The 15,385-nt window shown below is 37.9% G+C and overlaps 2 protein-coding genes across 2 annotated transcripts in view; both read right to left on the reverse strand.

Moving 5' to 3' along the window:
* LOC109403142 (protein O-mannosyl-transferase Tmtc3) overlaps nt 1-15,385 on the reverse strand; it is an 804,586-nt gene that overhangs the window by 542,301 nt on the left and 246,900 nt on the right. The gene's annotated exons all lie outside the window — the stretch shown is intronic.
* On the reverse strand, nt 10,522-15,235 carry LOC134289554 (uncharacterized; the record flags this gene model as incomplete). Its single annotated transcript, XM_062855513.1, has 2 exons — nt 14,387-15,235; nt 10,522-10,572 (listed from the first exon to the last, which is right to left on the reverse strand). Coding segments are annotated over exons 1-2 (900 nt in total), but the record flags the coding sequence as incomplete, so codon positions are not given.

The raw sequence follows: 15,385 nt of genomic DNA on the forward strand, positions 1-15,385 counted from the left end.
GGAATTTCTGAGGCAGCCCGTATGGAGTTCCAGGAGTAATCCTAGAAAAAACTTCTGGAAGAACCTCAGATGGAAGTTCTGAACAAATGCTGCATGAAAGATTGAAAGAAATTTTGTAGTAGTTTCAATAGATTTCCATAATTCCTTGATCAAACTTCTGGAAATTTCTGTAAAATAAGAGAAAATAATGAAATTTCAGGCGAATTGTGGAACATACGTATTGGTGAATTTGCAGAAATTTCTGATGGTATCAAGGAGCACATCTTCAAATAGCACTTCTCAGCCAAAGAGGTTTCCGACGGCTTGACGGATTGGTAATTGAAATAGTTGAAGGTTACAAAGGTTCTTTAAGTAATTCTCCTAGATTTTTTTTTAGAAATTTGTCTGCCATTTTTTTTTGGGTTTTCTTTAGATACTTCTTTAGAAATTCCTCATGCAATTTGTTTTGGATTTATTATGGCAAATTCTTACAGAATGGCCCGACAGTTTTTGAAGGTTCCTACAGTTTTGCTGGTAATTCTTCCTGCAAGAATTTCTTTGGATCCCTGAGGCGATCGAACTACATGATTTGAAAGCTCTGTATTCAATCATCACAAAAATATTTCTGAATGTTTTTGGTAATTGTGTTGAAATTTTCTGAGACATTTCTCTGGCGATTTATGTGGGAATTTCTTCAAAATTTCTTTATCATATTGTTTGAGACATTCAACGATAATTCCATAAAAATACCTTGAGTATTTCTTAACGTATCCATCCAGTAATTTATTTACATTTTTTAGAAGTTATATCAGGTGTATCATAAGAAATTCTATTTCAAAGGAATTCCTCCAGCAATTTCGTCAAGCACTTATTCGACATTCTTTAGAATTTCATCTGCATTTTTTTTTGGAATTGCACTGTTCATGAGAAATAATCCCGGCATTTTTTTGGCTTTTCTTCAAAAATTCCCTTTTAAACATTTCCGGAATTCCTTCGCCCAAATTATCTGAAGTTTCAGAAGTTTTAAGGAATAGACTAGAGACTTTAAAAATGGTTCTGCTCTTTCTTCTGGAGCTTAACCAATAAAATATTCTCCAAGGAGACCTTGAAACAAAAATATAAAAAGTAAAATTTTGGATAATTTTTTGACTTCTAAAGCACCTTTAAACCTGAAATAACGGTCTGTTAATAAATGACGATGACTCGAAGGAGGAGGGGGCATCTGGCCAAAGTCTACGCTGTACACACATTTTCAAAAAATGTTAATGGACAAATAAAAATAACCCAAACAGAGCTTGAAAATATCAGCGAATTTTATTTTTATATGTCGTTCAGAAGACATCCTGGAAGCTGCACTTGACTAAATACTTCTGCGGAACGTTTTGTTTATATTTTTGAATTGATATTTTTTTGGAGTGATGCCGTTGAAATTTCTTCCTAAATTCTTTTGGGAATTTCTTCTGAAACGTATTTAAAATATTCAAGTAATTCTTTTGGAACTCCTCCGTCAATTTCTTTGTTTTGAAATCTTTTGACTCGGATCAATCAATGGCGTTAAAACAGAATTTAGTGCAGGGTATTTCATTTGGCAGTTCTTTTGAAAATTGGTTAGGTAATTTCTTCAGGGATTCATATCGACATTTTTTTTTTCGAGATTTTTTTTTGGTACTTTCTTTGTGAACTTCGACGGCAATTCTCTTTAATTTGTTCAGCAGTTTGTTTCGAGATTCTTTTGGCAATCTCCTAGGAAAATCATTCGGCTTTTTGTTTTAGTTGTTCTTTAAAATGTCAGAAATTATTTCCTACTATTATTTTGGCAATTTATTAGTGAATATCTTTGCTTATTCATTACTTAACAGTTTATTTGTAAATTCAGAAATTCCCAATAGGAGTTACTGAAGGGATATGAAAAGAAATTTCGGAAGTCACGGTTTCCACCGTAGAATCGCCACGATAATTTAAGTATGGATTTACCGAAATAGTTTCCAAAGTTATTCCGGGAGAATTTCTCACAGGTATGGCCGAAGGATTTTCGAAATGGTTTTTAGAATACATTTTCAATAACAATTCTTGAGCAGATGCAATGCAAGTGGTATATTAAATCCTGCGAAAATATGTCAAAAAAAAAATTCAAAGAAATACCATCACTAGCATCAAGTACACATAGAAGAAATAAAAAAAAGATAACATCGATGTTCTAAATGTTTGTAAAGAAGTAACGAAATTGGATATCAAATGGTTTTGATAAATAAAAACTTTAAAAAAAGAATAACCAAAAAAATATCTTCCAAAAAAATAATCCTGAAAATGAAAACAACTTCTAAAGCAAATTTCAAAGAAATTTTAGGAGTCATTGTAGAACTAACGAACAAACGCATTACTGAAGAAAATCTCAAAAGCATTGCAGGAGGAAAACCATGAGAAATTAATAAAAATAGTTCTTATACTACCAAAAAAACAAAATAAATAAAAAAAAATAACTGCTGTAGCAATAACAAAAAATGCTTTGAGAATTCTCAAAATGACCAAAGAAGAAACTCCTGAAAAAAAAACAAGGAATTTTTAAGGAAAATTTCTAATGATTTCGAAATGACATTGTCGAAGCAGTTTCTTCAAAAATTTTCGAAGAAATTTGCCCAGGAATATTCGCCGAGTTTTTCAGATGCATTGTCTAAGAAATTTCCATGACAAACATTATACAAACTCTCTTGATCCTCCACAGGAATTGAAAATGACATCGCGTGGTGAAGACGACAAAGAAATCATTCGGTACTTATTTTGTAATTCGTTTGTACAAGTTGCTCGAAAATACCTTCGATAGTTTCTTTGGAATTTGTTCAGCAATTAATTTGGGAATTTCTTCGGAATTCAGAGTGTAAAACAATCGAAGATTACATTTTCCTTCTTTTCAATCGTATTTCGCCGCATCATTTTTCAACCAGGACCTAAAGAACCTAAAAAGATCCAGGAACAACAAGATTTTTTTTATATTTACTCCAACGGACATGCAAAAACTGTATTTGACTAAATTTTGTTTCTCACTTTTTTCTTGGTTTTGCATTGTAATTTCTAAATTTGTAATTCTTTGGGTATTGTTTTTTTTTTTTTTGAAAATTTATTTGATAGAAGTTTTTTTTAGGAAGTTCTTTTGAAAACTGCTTTGGCAATTTCTACAGTAATTCCGTCGGTAATTTGTCGAGAATCTCTTCGGTAACCCTTTGGGAACATTTTTAGTAGTTTTTTTTTATTTGTTCTACAATTACTTTAGGCATTCTTTCGGCAAACTCCTTGGAAAAAAACTCTCAAAAAAATCCTATGAGATATTTTTTGCACAACTCCTTCGGCAATTTCCTTATGAAATTTGTCACTCCTTTTTTTCTGTATAAACGAGATTTTCAGCCCAAGGCTTGTCACTCCTTCTTTCAGGAATTCCTTATGCAATTTATTTGTGAAAGCGGAAATTTTCAGTTGAGGCTGTTGAAGGAAATAACAAAGTAATTTTAAAAATATAATAAAAAAATAATGCAGAATTACCTACAACACAATTTTCAAAGTTATTCTAGATGGAATTGCCGAAAGAATTTACAAATAAATTGTTCAAGAAGTTTAAAGAAAAGTTCCAAATGGGTTGTTGGATACATAAAAAATAAAATCATTTGCGAAGCAATTGGGTAAATAAATCCTGAAAAAAATATCAAAAGAGATTCCAAAGAAGTTGCCACAGAACTTCCTCAAAGCATTATTCTTTAAATTCGCATAGGAATAACAGAAGGAACACAAAAGAATTGTTGAAGATATATCCAAATAAATAGCTAAAAGATTCGTAAAAGAAATCCTCGAAATAATTATTAACGGCATTTATAAAGAAATTATATCTTTTAGAAATAAAAAAAATCATGAAAAGAAATAAAAAAAAAATAAAATCATGAAAAAGAACGAAATTTCCTGAAGCATCAGCAAATAAGTTGAATAAAAATTAACGAAGGATACAAAAGGAATAGCGATTTTCAAAAGACCTTCCAAATGAATTTGAATTTGTATTGTAAGTGTAAGAAGTTTCCAAAGACTTTTGTAAATGTGATAACAAAGACCAAAACATTTGTTAAAAATTGCTCTTACATATTAAAATGTCGAGAATGATCTCAAAGAATAATCTCAAGAAGATGAAGAATTAAAAAAAAAACTCCTCGATAATATATACAAAAATATTCGAAGCAATTTTCCAGGAAAGAAGCTCCCAAACGATTAAATTCTCAAAATGCTAGAGAAATTTTCAAAGTAATTAATTAAATATTATCCAACGAATTGCAAATGTAATTCACATTTAAATATTCGAAACAAAGTTCTAAAAGAGCTGCCAGTGACATTCCCGGTGCGTTGGGATTTTCGTAATTCTTTGGTAATATATATATTCATTATGAAACTTTTATTGAATATTTTATAGGGGTATTTTTTGGCAATTCTTTTGGAAACTGCTGTGGCAATTCCTTTCACAATTCCTTAAGCAATTTACTGAAAATTGCTTCTTCAATCCATTTAAGAATAGCTTTAATAATTCTATTAAAATGGTAAAGCAGTCAAATTAGGAATTCTTCCGGCAATCTCTTCCGGAAATTTCTTTAAAAACTCTTTCCACCATTCATTTGGACAGCTCTCAGACAATTCATTGAGGAGCACCTGTCCCAATCCCTTCAGAAATATCTTTGTATTTTTTTTTTTGTCATTCCTTCATAAATTCCCAAATATTTATTTCTGTAAATTCGAATATTTCCAAATGGGAATACCGGAACTCCAAAACAAAAAAAAAACATTATCAAAAAAAAATATTTCGAAAGAATTTTAAAATTGAATTGTTGGTTCAACATGCAAACTAATTCTGGATGGAAGGAATACTCACAGAAACTGCTGAAGTGTGAGAAAATCTAAAAAAAATCAGAGGAGTTGCCGAAGACAATTCCAAAAAAAATGCGAAATTATTTGCAAAGGAATTGATCGGACAAAATCCGGAAAAAAATTACGAGAAAAATAAAAAAAAAATGCCGAAAAAATTAAAACTATTTTCCGCAAGAATGTATATAAAGAAATTTCTTAAAAATAATCAAAAAATGAAAGAATCGAAAAATAATCAAAAAAGAAAGAATTAATTATGATAAAAATATTGCTGAAGAAATTTACAAAAGAATCGCCGATGCAATTGTCAAAGAAATTTTCGAAGTGGAGACTTTTATACGCTCGCAACTGTCGCCGGACAGCATTACGTGAAGAAAAGTTTCTAAAATTCACATGAAAATCCAGAAATAGTACCTAAACAAAAAAAATGCTGAAGACACTTTCAAACGATTTACCAAAAGATTTCTCAAAGAATTTGCCGTGGGAGTTGTGAGTGGCGTTGGTATGGACATTCTAAGGACATTTTAAAAGAAATTTGCCAAAAAATTTCCAGAGCGCTTGCAGAATAAACTGCCAAAAACATTACCGAAGGAAGTCCCACAAGTATAATGAGAGAAAGTCCCGGTGAAATAGGTTTCTCAAAACATAACAGAAAGTATTGCAGAAGCAATTTTCAATAAAAAATCGCAAGAAAAATAATTAGCGAAGATATTGTTGGAAAAATACAAAGAAATTTCCGATGAAATTTCAAAAGCAATAATCAAATGAAATTGCCAGAGCAGTTTCTGGAGGAATTGGCGATGAAGCATCCAAAATGATTACCTAAGGAACTGTCTTTGATGACAGTTTCATTGGAATTTGTGCACGCAGCAAATGGTTTGGGAATTTCTTTGGCGATTTCAATAGCAGTTTCCATGAAATAATTTTAGTATTTTTTGTTTTTTTTTTTCAGAAATACCGTTACTGATTTCATTGGGAATATCTATTTTTTAGAAACTTGTATCGAGTTTCATTATCCAAAGTTACAATAGAAGGATTTTTCACATAAATTGCCCAAGGAACTTATATATGAAGAAATTTTTAAAGAAATTGTTCGAGATGTTCCCAAAGAAGCATTCCTGAAGGAATTTATACTGAAATTGCGGGAGAAATTGCTACAGAAATTTCAAAAGTAATAATGCACTGAATTCCAAAAAAAATCTGAAAGGACTTCTTCAGAAATTAATATAAAAACTATTTGAAGGCACTTAAGATGACTGACAAGGAACTTCGGAGAAAAATTACGAAGAAATTGTCGGTAATTTTTTTTAAAGTAATTGCCAAATGAATCCCAAAACAAATTTCTGATAGAAAAATACGAAGTTTTCCCAAAAATAGCATCAGAAGTTTCGAAAGAAATTGTTGAAAAAAATTCCAAAGAATTTGCTGAAAATATTAAAAAAAAAAATGTGCGTGGTTCTGCAGAATTTGGAGCAATAAATTTCCTCAAAATAAGCGGAAGAATCGTCAAATAACTTCTAAAGGAGTTGGCGAAGCAGTTTCCGAATGAATTACCCGAAAAGTTTCCAAAATAATCACCTCTGAAATTACCAATGATGACAGTTAGCTATCAATTTGCCAAAGCACACACGCACCTACACAAACACACCCCGATCTAATCTGATCTAATTGAGCCACGTGGAGTTGCGGTGGGTGCTGGTTGCATCCGACCATGTTCAGGTGCAAGGTGCAACCGCTGCTGCAAACTAGAATAATTGAATTTCAGAGCTAATGCGCGCGGTTTCCGCTTCGGAAACCACCCACACAGACAACCAGCGCTAGTGTGGTACGTTTCGCGTTCGTGGGTTGAGCTCCTCCAGTTCTCGGGCGCCAGAAACAACGGCGGCGCGCGTTGATTGAGTTTTTAATTGCTTCTTCAGGTAGAAAGATAGTACCTAGTCGGATCGAGAGAGTTCCTCCGAAAACCGCACACCCTCCGCCATCGCCGGCCGGTGCCCGAAATGGATGAAGTGATTACTACTAGGGTTTCTTCTGCGGAAACGACGACGACCGGAAACAAAAGCCCTCTCTAGTGTATGATGGGATCCTTGTTCGGTGTAAGTGGGGTGCGGTGCTGAAAGGTTGACGTTCGAAGAGGAAATGCGGATTGAAAGCACACTTTTTAAAATATTCATGTCCCCGTTTCCGGATCTTTGGCGAACAATCGTCGTCATCGTCGTCGTGGGTTTGGGACGACGGTGAAGACGACCTCGCACAGTGAGACAGATCGTGGGTTACGAAGGACAAAATGTTCAATGAATCATTATTTTTCTTCGTTATTTTCACTAAGACAAACTCTGATTCTCAGCTATGTTTTGTATAGGAATTTTCGCAGTTACCAACTGGGCTTTTTCAGGAATTTTTATTTTTAGCATTTGTGTAAAGTGGGACATAAAAATTATTTTACGCTCAAAGAAATGAAAAAAAAAATGCAAAACAAAAAGATACTGGTCCGTCCGGGATTCGAACCCTGAACATGATGTTGCTCATTACCCTCGCGTTTCCCGACTGATCTATATGGGCAACAAAACTAAATTGGATATCTATGTCGTAGAGATTGCTAAATCTGAAGAGAACTTCTCGGGGATCAAATTCTAGACATTTTGTCCATCTAACCATTCCTTCAATCCCACTATCAGCCACAACCACGCAGACAAATGCGGTTCGGTCCTCGCTCTCCCCGGATGAAATGCATGATTTATTTGCTCGGAAATAGATCCGATTAGGACTCACCGTCCCGCCCGCCCCAGTCCGATCCGGTTCGGTTCGGAAAAGGGGATTAAGGAATTCTCGGCCAAGAACCATTCGCATCGTGGATGTAGGAATCGACGACGCGCGACCTCTACCGGTGCGGTGAGTGTGCGCTGGTGGGGACCGCATGGTGGGTGACCACACCTGCAACCATGCGAGGACGATTCCCAGCGATTCACTGTAGAGCACGCGAGAGTGGTAAGAGCATTGCACTCGGAATTATTTGCACGGTCCCTGTTTCTTTCCCGAACCCGGTGATAAATTATGGATGCGCGCTGTCGGTCTTAAGTCGACTTTTGGACCACAAGCGTAAAATTTTCCGTTCCGATGAGATCAAGTGGCGATGAACTGTTGAGTGGCAAGAGGGTGACTGTATGAAAGCAAGTTGACCGGATCCCATAAATTGATGTCCATCGTTGACACTATGACTCTGACAAGCTTACAGAGGAAATGCATTTTCGATTCGGTTACGCTTGAAAGGGTTCGGAAAGTCGGTCAATTTCCGGTGCAGGTGCAAGGGTAGAAGTGCAACGTGAGCCGGTGCATACTTGTTTTTTGATGATGGAAATAACTAACAAATAGAATACCAAAAGCGGAGATGGGGTAGTAAATAAGTAATAAATCTTGATTAACGACATCAGATAATGGAGCCGGAAGCTTAAAGATCCATAGATGAAGACATGTGCTACTAGGACCCAATGTGTAGACACAATGACTTTCCAATCATAGAAAGCTATCAAAATAAATCATTCGGTTCTCCGATTCTTCAGTTCTTCAGTTCTTCAGTTCTTCAGTTCTTCAGTTCTCTGGATGCTCTGGCTTCTCTGGCTTCTCTGGCTTCTCTGGCTTCTCTGGCTTCTCTGGCTTCTCTGGCTTCTCTGGCTTCTCTGGCTTCTCTGGCTTCTCTGGCTTCTCTGGCTTCTCTGGCTTCTCTGGCTTCTCTGGCTTCTCTGGCTTCTCTGGCTTCTCTGGCTTCTCTGGCTTCTCTGGCTTCTCTGGCTTCTCTGGCTTCTCTGGCTTCTCTGGCTTCTCTGGCTTCTCTGGCTTCTCTGGCTTCTCTGGCTTCTCTGGCTTTTCTGGCTTCTCTGGCTTCTCTGGCTTCTCTGGCTTCTCTGGCTTCTCTGGCTTCTCTGGCTTCTCTGGCTTCTCTGGCTTCTCTGGCTTCTCTGGCTTCTCTGGCTTCTCTGGCTTCTCTGGCTTCTCTGGCTTCTCTGGCTTCTCTGGCTTCTCTGGCTTCTCTGGCTTCTCTGGCTTCTCTGGCTTCTCTGGCTTCTCTGGCTACTCTGGCTTATCTGGCTTCTCTGGCTTCTCTGGCTTCTCTGGCTTCTCTGGCTTCTCTGGCTTCTCTGGCTGCTCTGGCTTCTCTGGCTTCTCTGGCTTCTCTAGCTACTCTGGGTTCTCTGGCTTCTTTGGCTTCTCTGGCTTCTCTGGCTTTTCTGGCTTCTCTAGCTTCTCTGACTTCTCTGGCTTCTCTGGCTTCTCTGGCTTCTCTGGCTTCTGTGGCTTCTCTGGCTTCTCTGGCTTCTTTGGCTTCTCTGGCTGCTCTGTCTTCTCTTTCTTCTCTGTGTTCTCTGTGTTATCTGTGTTTTCTTTGTTCTCTGTGTTCTCTGTGTCCTCTGTGTTCTCTGTGTTCTCTGTGTTTTCTGTGTCCTCTGAGTTCTCTGAGTTCTCTAACTTCTCTGTGTTCTTTGGGATATCTGTCTTCTTTGTATTCCTGTTTTCTTGTTCTCCTGTTCCTGTTTTTCTGTTCTGTCTGTTCTGTCTGTTCTGTCTGTTCTGTCTGTGCTGTCTGTTCTGTCTGTTCTGTCTGCTCTGTCTGTTCTGTCTGTTCTGTCTGTTCTGTCTGTTCTGTCTGTTCTGTCTGTTCTGTCTGTTCTGTCTGTTCTGTCTGTTCTGTCTGTTCTGTCTGTTCTGTCTGTTCTGTCTGTTCTGTCTGTTCTGTCTGTTCTGTCTGTTCTGTCTGTTCTGTCTGTTCTGTCTGTTCTGTCTGTTCTGTCTGTTCTGTCTGTTCTGTCTGTTCTGTCTGTTCTGTCTGTTCTGTCTGTTCTGTCTGTTCTGTCTGTTCTGTCTGTTCTGTCTGTTCTGTCTGTTCTGTCTGTTCTGTCTGTTCTGTCTGTTCTGTCTGTTCTGTCTGTTCTGTCTGTTCTGTCTGTTCTGTCTGTTCTGTCTGTTCTGTCTGTTCTGTCTGTTCTGTCTGTTCTGTCTGTTCTGTCTGTTCTGTCTGTTCTGTCTGTTCTGTCTGTTCTGTCTGTTCTGTCTGTTCTGTCTGTTCTGTCTGTTCTGTCTGTTCTGTCTGTTCTGTCTGTTCTGTCTGTTCTGTCTGTTCTGTCTGTTCTGTCTGTTCTGTCTGTTCTGTCTGTTCTGTCTGTTCTGTCTGTTCTGTCTGTTCTGTCTGTTCTGTCTGTTCTGTCTGTTCTGTCTGTTCTGTCTGTTCTGTCTGTTCTGTCTGTTCTGTCTGTTCTGTCTGTTCTGTCTGTTCTGTCTGTTCTGTCTGTTCTGTCTGTTCTGTCTGTTCTGTCTGTTCTGTCTGTTCTGTCTGTTCTGTCTGTTCTGTCTGTTCTGTCTGTTCTGTCTGTTCTGTCTGTTCTGTCTGTTCTGTCTGTTCTGTCTGTTCTGTCTGTTCTGTCTGTTCTGTCTGTTCTGTCTGTTCTGTCTGTTCTGTCTGTTCTGTCTGTTCTGTCTGTTCTGTCTGTTCTGTCTGTTCTGTCTGTTCTGTCTGTTCTGTCTGTTCTGTCTGTTCTGTCTGTTCTGTCTGTTCTGTCTGTTCTGCCTGTTCTATCTGTTCTGTCTGTTCTGTCTGTTCTGTCTGTTCTGTCTGTTCTGTCTGTTCTGTCTGTTCTGTCTGTTCTGTATGTTCTGTCTGTTCTGTCTGTTGTTCTGTCTGTTGTTCTGTCTCTTGTTCTGTCTGTTGTTCTGTCTATTGTTCGGTCTGTTGTTCTGTCTGTTGTTCTGTCTGTTGTTCTGTCTGTTGTTCTGTCTGTTGTTCTGTCTGTTGTTCTGTCTGTTGTTCTGTCTATTGTTCTGTCTGTTGTTCTGTCTGTTGTTCTGTCTGTTGTTCTGTCTATTGTTCTGTCTGTTGTTCTGTCTGTTGTCCTGTTTGTTGTTCTGTCTGTTGTTCTGTCTGTTTTTCTGTCTGTTGTTCTGTCTGTTGTTCTGTCTGTTGTTCAGTCTGTTGATCTGTTTGTTGTTCTGTCTGTTGTTCTGTCTGTTGTTCTGTCTGTTGTTCTGTCTGTTGTTTTGTCTGTTGTTCTGTCTGTTGTTCTGTTTGTTGTTCTGTCCGTTGTTCTGTCTGTTGTTCTGTCCGTTGTTCTGTCTGTTGTTCTGTCTGTTGTTCTGTCTGTTGTTCTGTCTGTTGTTCTGTCTGTTGTTCTGCCTGTTGTTCTGTCTGTTGTTCAGTCTGTTGTTCTGTTTGTTGTTCTGTCTGTTGTACTGTCTGTTGTTCTGTCTGTTGTTCTGTCTGTTGTTTTGTCTGTTGTTCTATCTGTTGTTCTGTCTGTTGTTCTGTTTGCTGTTCTGTCTGTTGTTCTGTTTGTTGTTCTGTCCGTTGTTCTGTCTGTTGTTCTGTCCGTTGTTCTGTCTGTTGTTCTGTCTGTTGATCTGTCTGTTGTTCTGTCTGTTGTTCTGTCTGTTGTTCTGCCTGTTGTTTTGTCTGTTGTTCTGTCTGTTCCCAATTTTCTGCCAACTCTTCTCGTCAACAATTCATATTTACGTATCAGTCAGTTTGAAGTCAACGAAACCGTTATCCAATTACATAAATGATTTCATTCCAATCTCCAGCAGCCATAAACCAATTAGAGTCGAATGCACTACGTCTGACTTCGAAGATCCCACCCAGATTCAATCTGTTCAAACCTAGATACGGTGCATGCCATCAGTCAATGCCGTACCGGCCGGTGAAGCATTGTAAAGTCAAATCACGAACATTCAATCGGGATCTGGGATTCGTAATTAAATTTATTCATCAGTCTTCCGACGAAGGGTTGTTGTGTGCAAACAGAACACGAATCAAAACGGACGGCAGACGAAAAACCATTCTCCTAATTGGCTTAAGTAATTGGTTATGATGGAATTGGTTGCACTGTTCAATGGGCTTTAGTTTTGAAGTGCCGAAAATCGATAACTGACCTCATGACCAATTATTTCACATCAAGAAACGACCTTCACTAGAATTTCAACTTTGTAAAGCAATTCTGTCTAAATCTTCAAAAGCACCTTCCCAGCTGCCCCGAGCAAACTGCATAATCCTACTGGAAAAGATGAACTCTCCCATTTTCCCATGCAAATTACAATTTACTTTCGTCGTTCCTCATTCCCGGTGGACCTCGAAATGGGTTTCCTTCAACCCGAAAGTTCCACCGACGAAAAACCATCCAATTCCAGAGTTGCTTAACCGTACCGTCGTCATCGTCGTCGTAATCGCGTAAGACAAGGACAAAAAAGGACTCCGTTTCGAAACAGTTCCCGGAGCATTGTGCTGGCTGCTCAGAGACGATGTACGATTATGAATCCCACGAGTGCACTTAAAAATCCCCGTTTTTCCAACTAGCTTCGCAATCATCACAATTGTTTCGATCGAGTGAGTTTCACTGCCGCTTCTGCTGCTGTGGAGTTCCAACCATCGCATCGTCGAGAGGAAATGCGAAAATTCAGATTAAATGCCAGCTTGGTGGGGAAACCACTTGCAAAGTGGGGAGAGATAAAGAGAGACTCGATTCCATGGAATATCAATTACTTGCGATCATTGTTGCGGGTTTAAGGGAGAATTATACCGAGAAAGGAAGTGGAATGATAAATGGCGGGTAGTAATTTTAGAGGAATAAATTTCAATCGCCGTTTTAGTGGAGGGAAAGCAATTTAAATTAATTTGTTTTAAGGTTGACTTTGATTTGAAATTTGTAGGTATTTTTGTTAAAAAAGGAATAGCTATGACTATTTTAAATTTCTGACTCTTAAAAATTATAGTTCAAAAGTTTTCTTTTTTGGAATTTCAGATTTTTCAAATTTTGGAACTTTGGAATTGCTGAATGCTGAATTGCATAATTTCCGAATTTTTGGTTTTCCGAATTGCTGAATTTCCGAATTCCAAAATTTCTGAATTTCAAGGTCTGAAGTTCTGAATTTCAGGGTCTGAAGTTCTGAATTTCTGAAGTTCTGAAGTTCTGAAGTTCTGAAGTTCTGAAGTTCTGAAGTTCTGAAGATCTGAAGTTCTGAAATTCTGAAGTTCTAAAGTTCTAAAGTTCTGAAGTTCTGAAGTTCTGAAGTTCTGAAGTTCTGAAGTTCTGAAGTTCTGAAGTTCTGAAGTTCTGAAGTTCTGAAGTTCTGAAGTTCTGAAGTTCTGAAGTTCTGAAGTTCTGAAGTTCTGAAGTTCTGAAGTTCTGAAGTTCTGAAGTTCTGAAGTTCTGAAGTTCTGAAGTTCTGAAGTTCTGAAGTTCTGAAGTTCTGAAGTTCTGAAGTTCTGAAGTTCTGAAGTTCTGAAGTTCTGAAGTTCTGAAGTTCTGAAGTTCTGAAGTTCTGAAGTTCTGAAGTTCTGAAGTTCTGAAGTTCTGAAGTTCTGAAGTTCTGAAGTTCTGAAGTTCTGAAGTTCTGAAGTTCTGAAGTTCTGAAGTTCTGAAGTTCTGAAGTTCTGAAGTTCTGAAGTTCTGAAGTTCTGAAGTTCTGAAGTTCTGAAGTTCTGAAGTTCTGAAGTTCTGAAGTTCTGAAGTTCTGAAGTTCTGAAGTTCTGAAGTTCTGAAGTTCTGAAGTTCTGAAGTTCTGAAGTTCTGAAGTTCTGAAGTTCTGAAGTTCTGAAGTTCTGAAGTTCTGAAGTTCTGAAGTTCTGAAGTTCTGAAGTTCTGAAGTTCTGAAGTTCTGAAGTTCTGAAGTTCTGAAGTTCTGAAGTTCTGAAGTTCTGAAGTTCTGAAGTTCTGAAGTTCTGAAGTTCTGAAGTTCTGAAGTTCTGAAGTTCTGAAGTTCTGAAGTTCTGAAGTTCTGAAGTTCTGAAGTTCTGAAGTTCTGAAGTTCTGAAGTTCTGAAGTTCTGAAGTTCTGAAGTTCTGAAGTTCTGAAGTTCTGAAGTTCTGAAGTTCTGAAGTTCTGAAGTTCTGAAGTTCTGAAGTTCTGAAGTTCTGAAGTTCTGAAGTTCTGAAGTTCTGAAGTTCTGAAGTTCTGAAGTTCTGAAGTTCTGAAGTTCTGAAGTTCTAAAGTTCTGAAGTTCTGAAGTTCTGAAGTTCTGAAGTTCTGAAGTTCTGAAGTTCTGAAGTTCTGAAGTTCTGAAGTTCTGAAGTTCTGAAGTTCTGAAGTTCTGAAGTTCTGAAGTTCTGAAGTTCTGAAGTTCTGAAGTTCTGAAGTTCTGAAGTTCTGAAGTTCTGAAGTTCTGAAGTTCTGAAGTTCTGAAGTTCTGAAGTTCTGAAGTTCTGAAGTTCTGAAGTTCTGAAGTTCTGAAGTTCTGAAGTTCTGAAGTTCTGAAGTTCTGAAGTTCTGAAGTTCTGAAGTTCTGAAGTTCTGAAGTTCTGAAGTTCTGAAGTTCTGAAGTTCTGAAGTTCTGAAGTTCTGAAGTTCTGAAGTTCTGAAGTTCTGAAGTTCTAAAGTTCTGAAGTTCTGAAGTTCCGAAGTTCTGAAGTTCTGAAGTTCTGAAGTTCTGAAGTTCTGAAGCTCTGAAGTTCTGAAGTTCTGAAGTTCTGAAGTTCTGAAGTTCTGAAGTTCTGAAATTCTGAAGTTGTGAAGTCTTTTCTGTCTTCTCTGTCTTCTCTGTCTTCTCTGTCTTCTCTGTCTTCTCTGTCTTCTCTGTCTTCTCTGTCTTCTCTGTCTTCTCTGTCTTCTCTGTCTTCTCTGTCTTCTCTGTCTTCTCTATCTTCTCTGTCTTCTCTGTCTTCTCTGTCTTCTCTGTCTTCTCTGTCTTCTCTATCTTCTCTGTCTTCTCTGTCTTCTCTGTCTTCTCTGTCTTCTCTGTCTTCTCTGTCTTCTCTGTCTTCTCTGTCTTCTCTGTCTTCTCTGTCTTCTCTGTCCTCTCTGTCTTCTCTGTCTTCTCTGTCTTCTCTGTCTTCTCTGTCTTCTCTGTCTTCTCTGTCTTCTCTGTCTTCTCTGTCTTCTCTGTCTTCTCTGTCTTCTCTGTCTTCTCTGTCTTCTCTGTCTTCTCTGTCTTCTCTATCTTCTCTGTCTTCTCTGTCTTCTCTGTCTTCTCTGTCTTCTCTGTCTTCTCTGTCTTCTCTGTCTTCTCTGTCTTCTCTGTCTTCTCTGTCTTCTCTGTCTTCTCTGTCTTCTCTGTCTTCTCTGTCTTCTCTGTCTTCTCTGTCTTCTCTGTCTTCTCTGTCTTCTCTGTCTTCTCTGTCTTCTCTGTCTTCTCTGTCTTCTCTGTCTTCTCTGTCTTCTCTGTCTTCTCTGTCTTCTCTGTCTTCTCTGTCTTCTCTGTCTTCTCTGTCTTCTCTGTCTTCTCTGTCTTCTCTGTCTTCTCTGTCTTCTCTGTCTTCTCTGTCTTCTCTGTCTTCTCTGTCTTCTCTGTCTTCTCTGTCTTCTCTGTTTTCTCTGTCTTCTCTGTCTTCTCTGTCTTCTCTGTCTCTTTGTTTTTCTGTTATGTTGTTGTTCTCTAAGTATTTCTCCATGAATTCCTCTTATAATTACTGCGGAATTTTTCTAGGAATTTCTTCTGGAAAGCTTGTGAGATTTGTTGCAGAAATAGCTCTGGGAATTAATCCAAGAAATGTTCTAGGTTTGCTCAGAAATTCCTATGTCAATTTCTCCAGTGGATCCGA

Source organism: Aedes albopictus, chromosome 3 (genome assembly GCF_035046485.1).
Source record: "Aedes albopictus strain Foshan chromosome 3, AalbF5, whole genome shotgun sequence".
Classification (NCBI taxonomy): domain Eukaryota; kingdom Metazoa; phylum Arthropoda; class Insecta; order Diptera; family Culicidae; genus Aedes; species Aedes albopictus.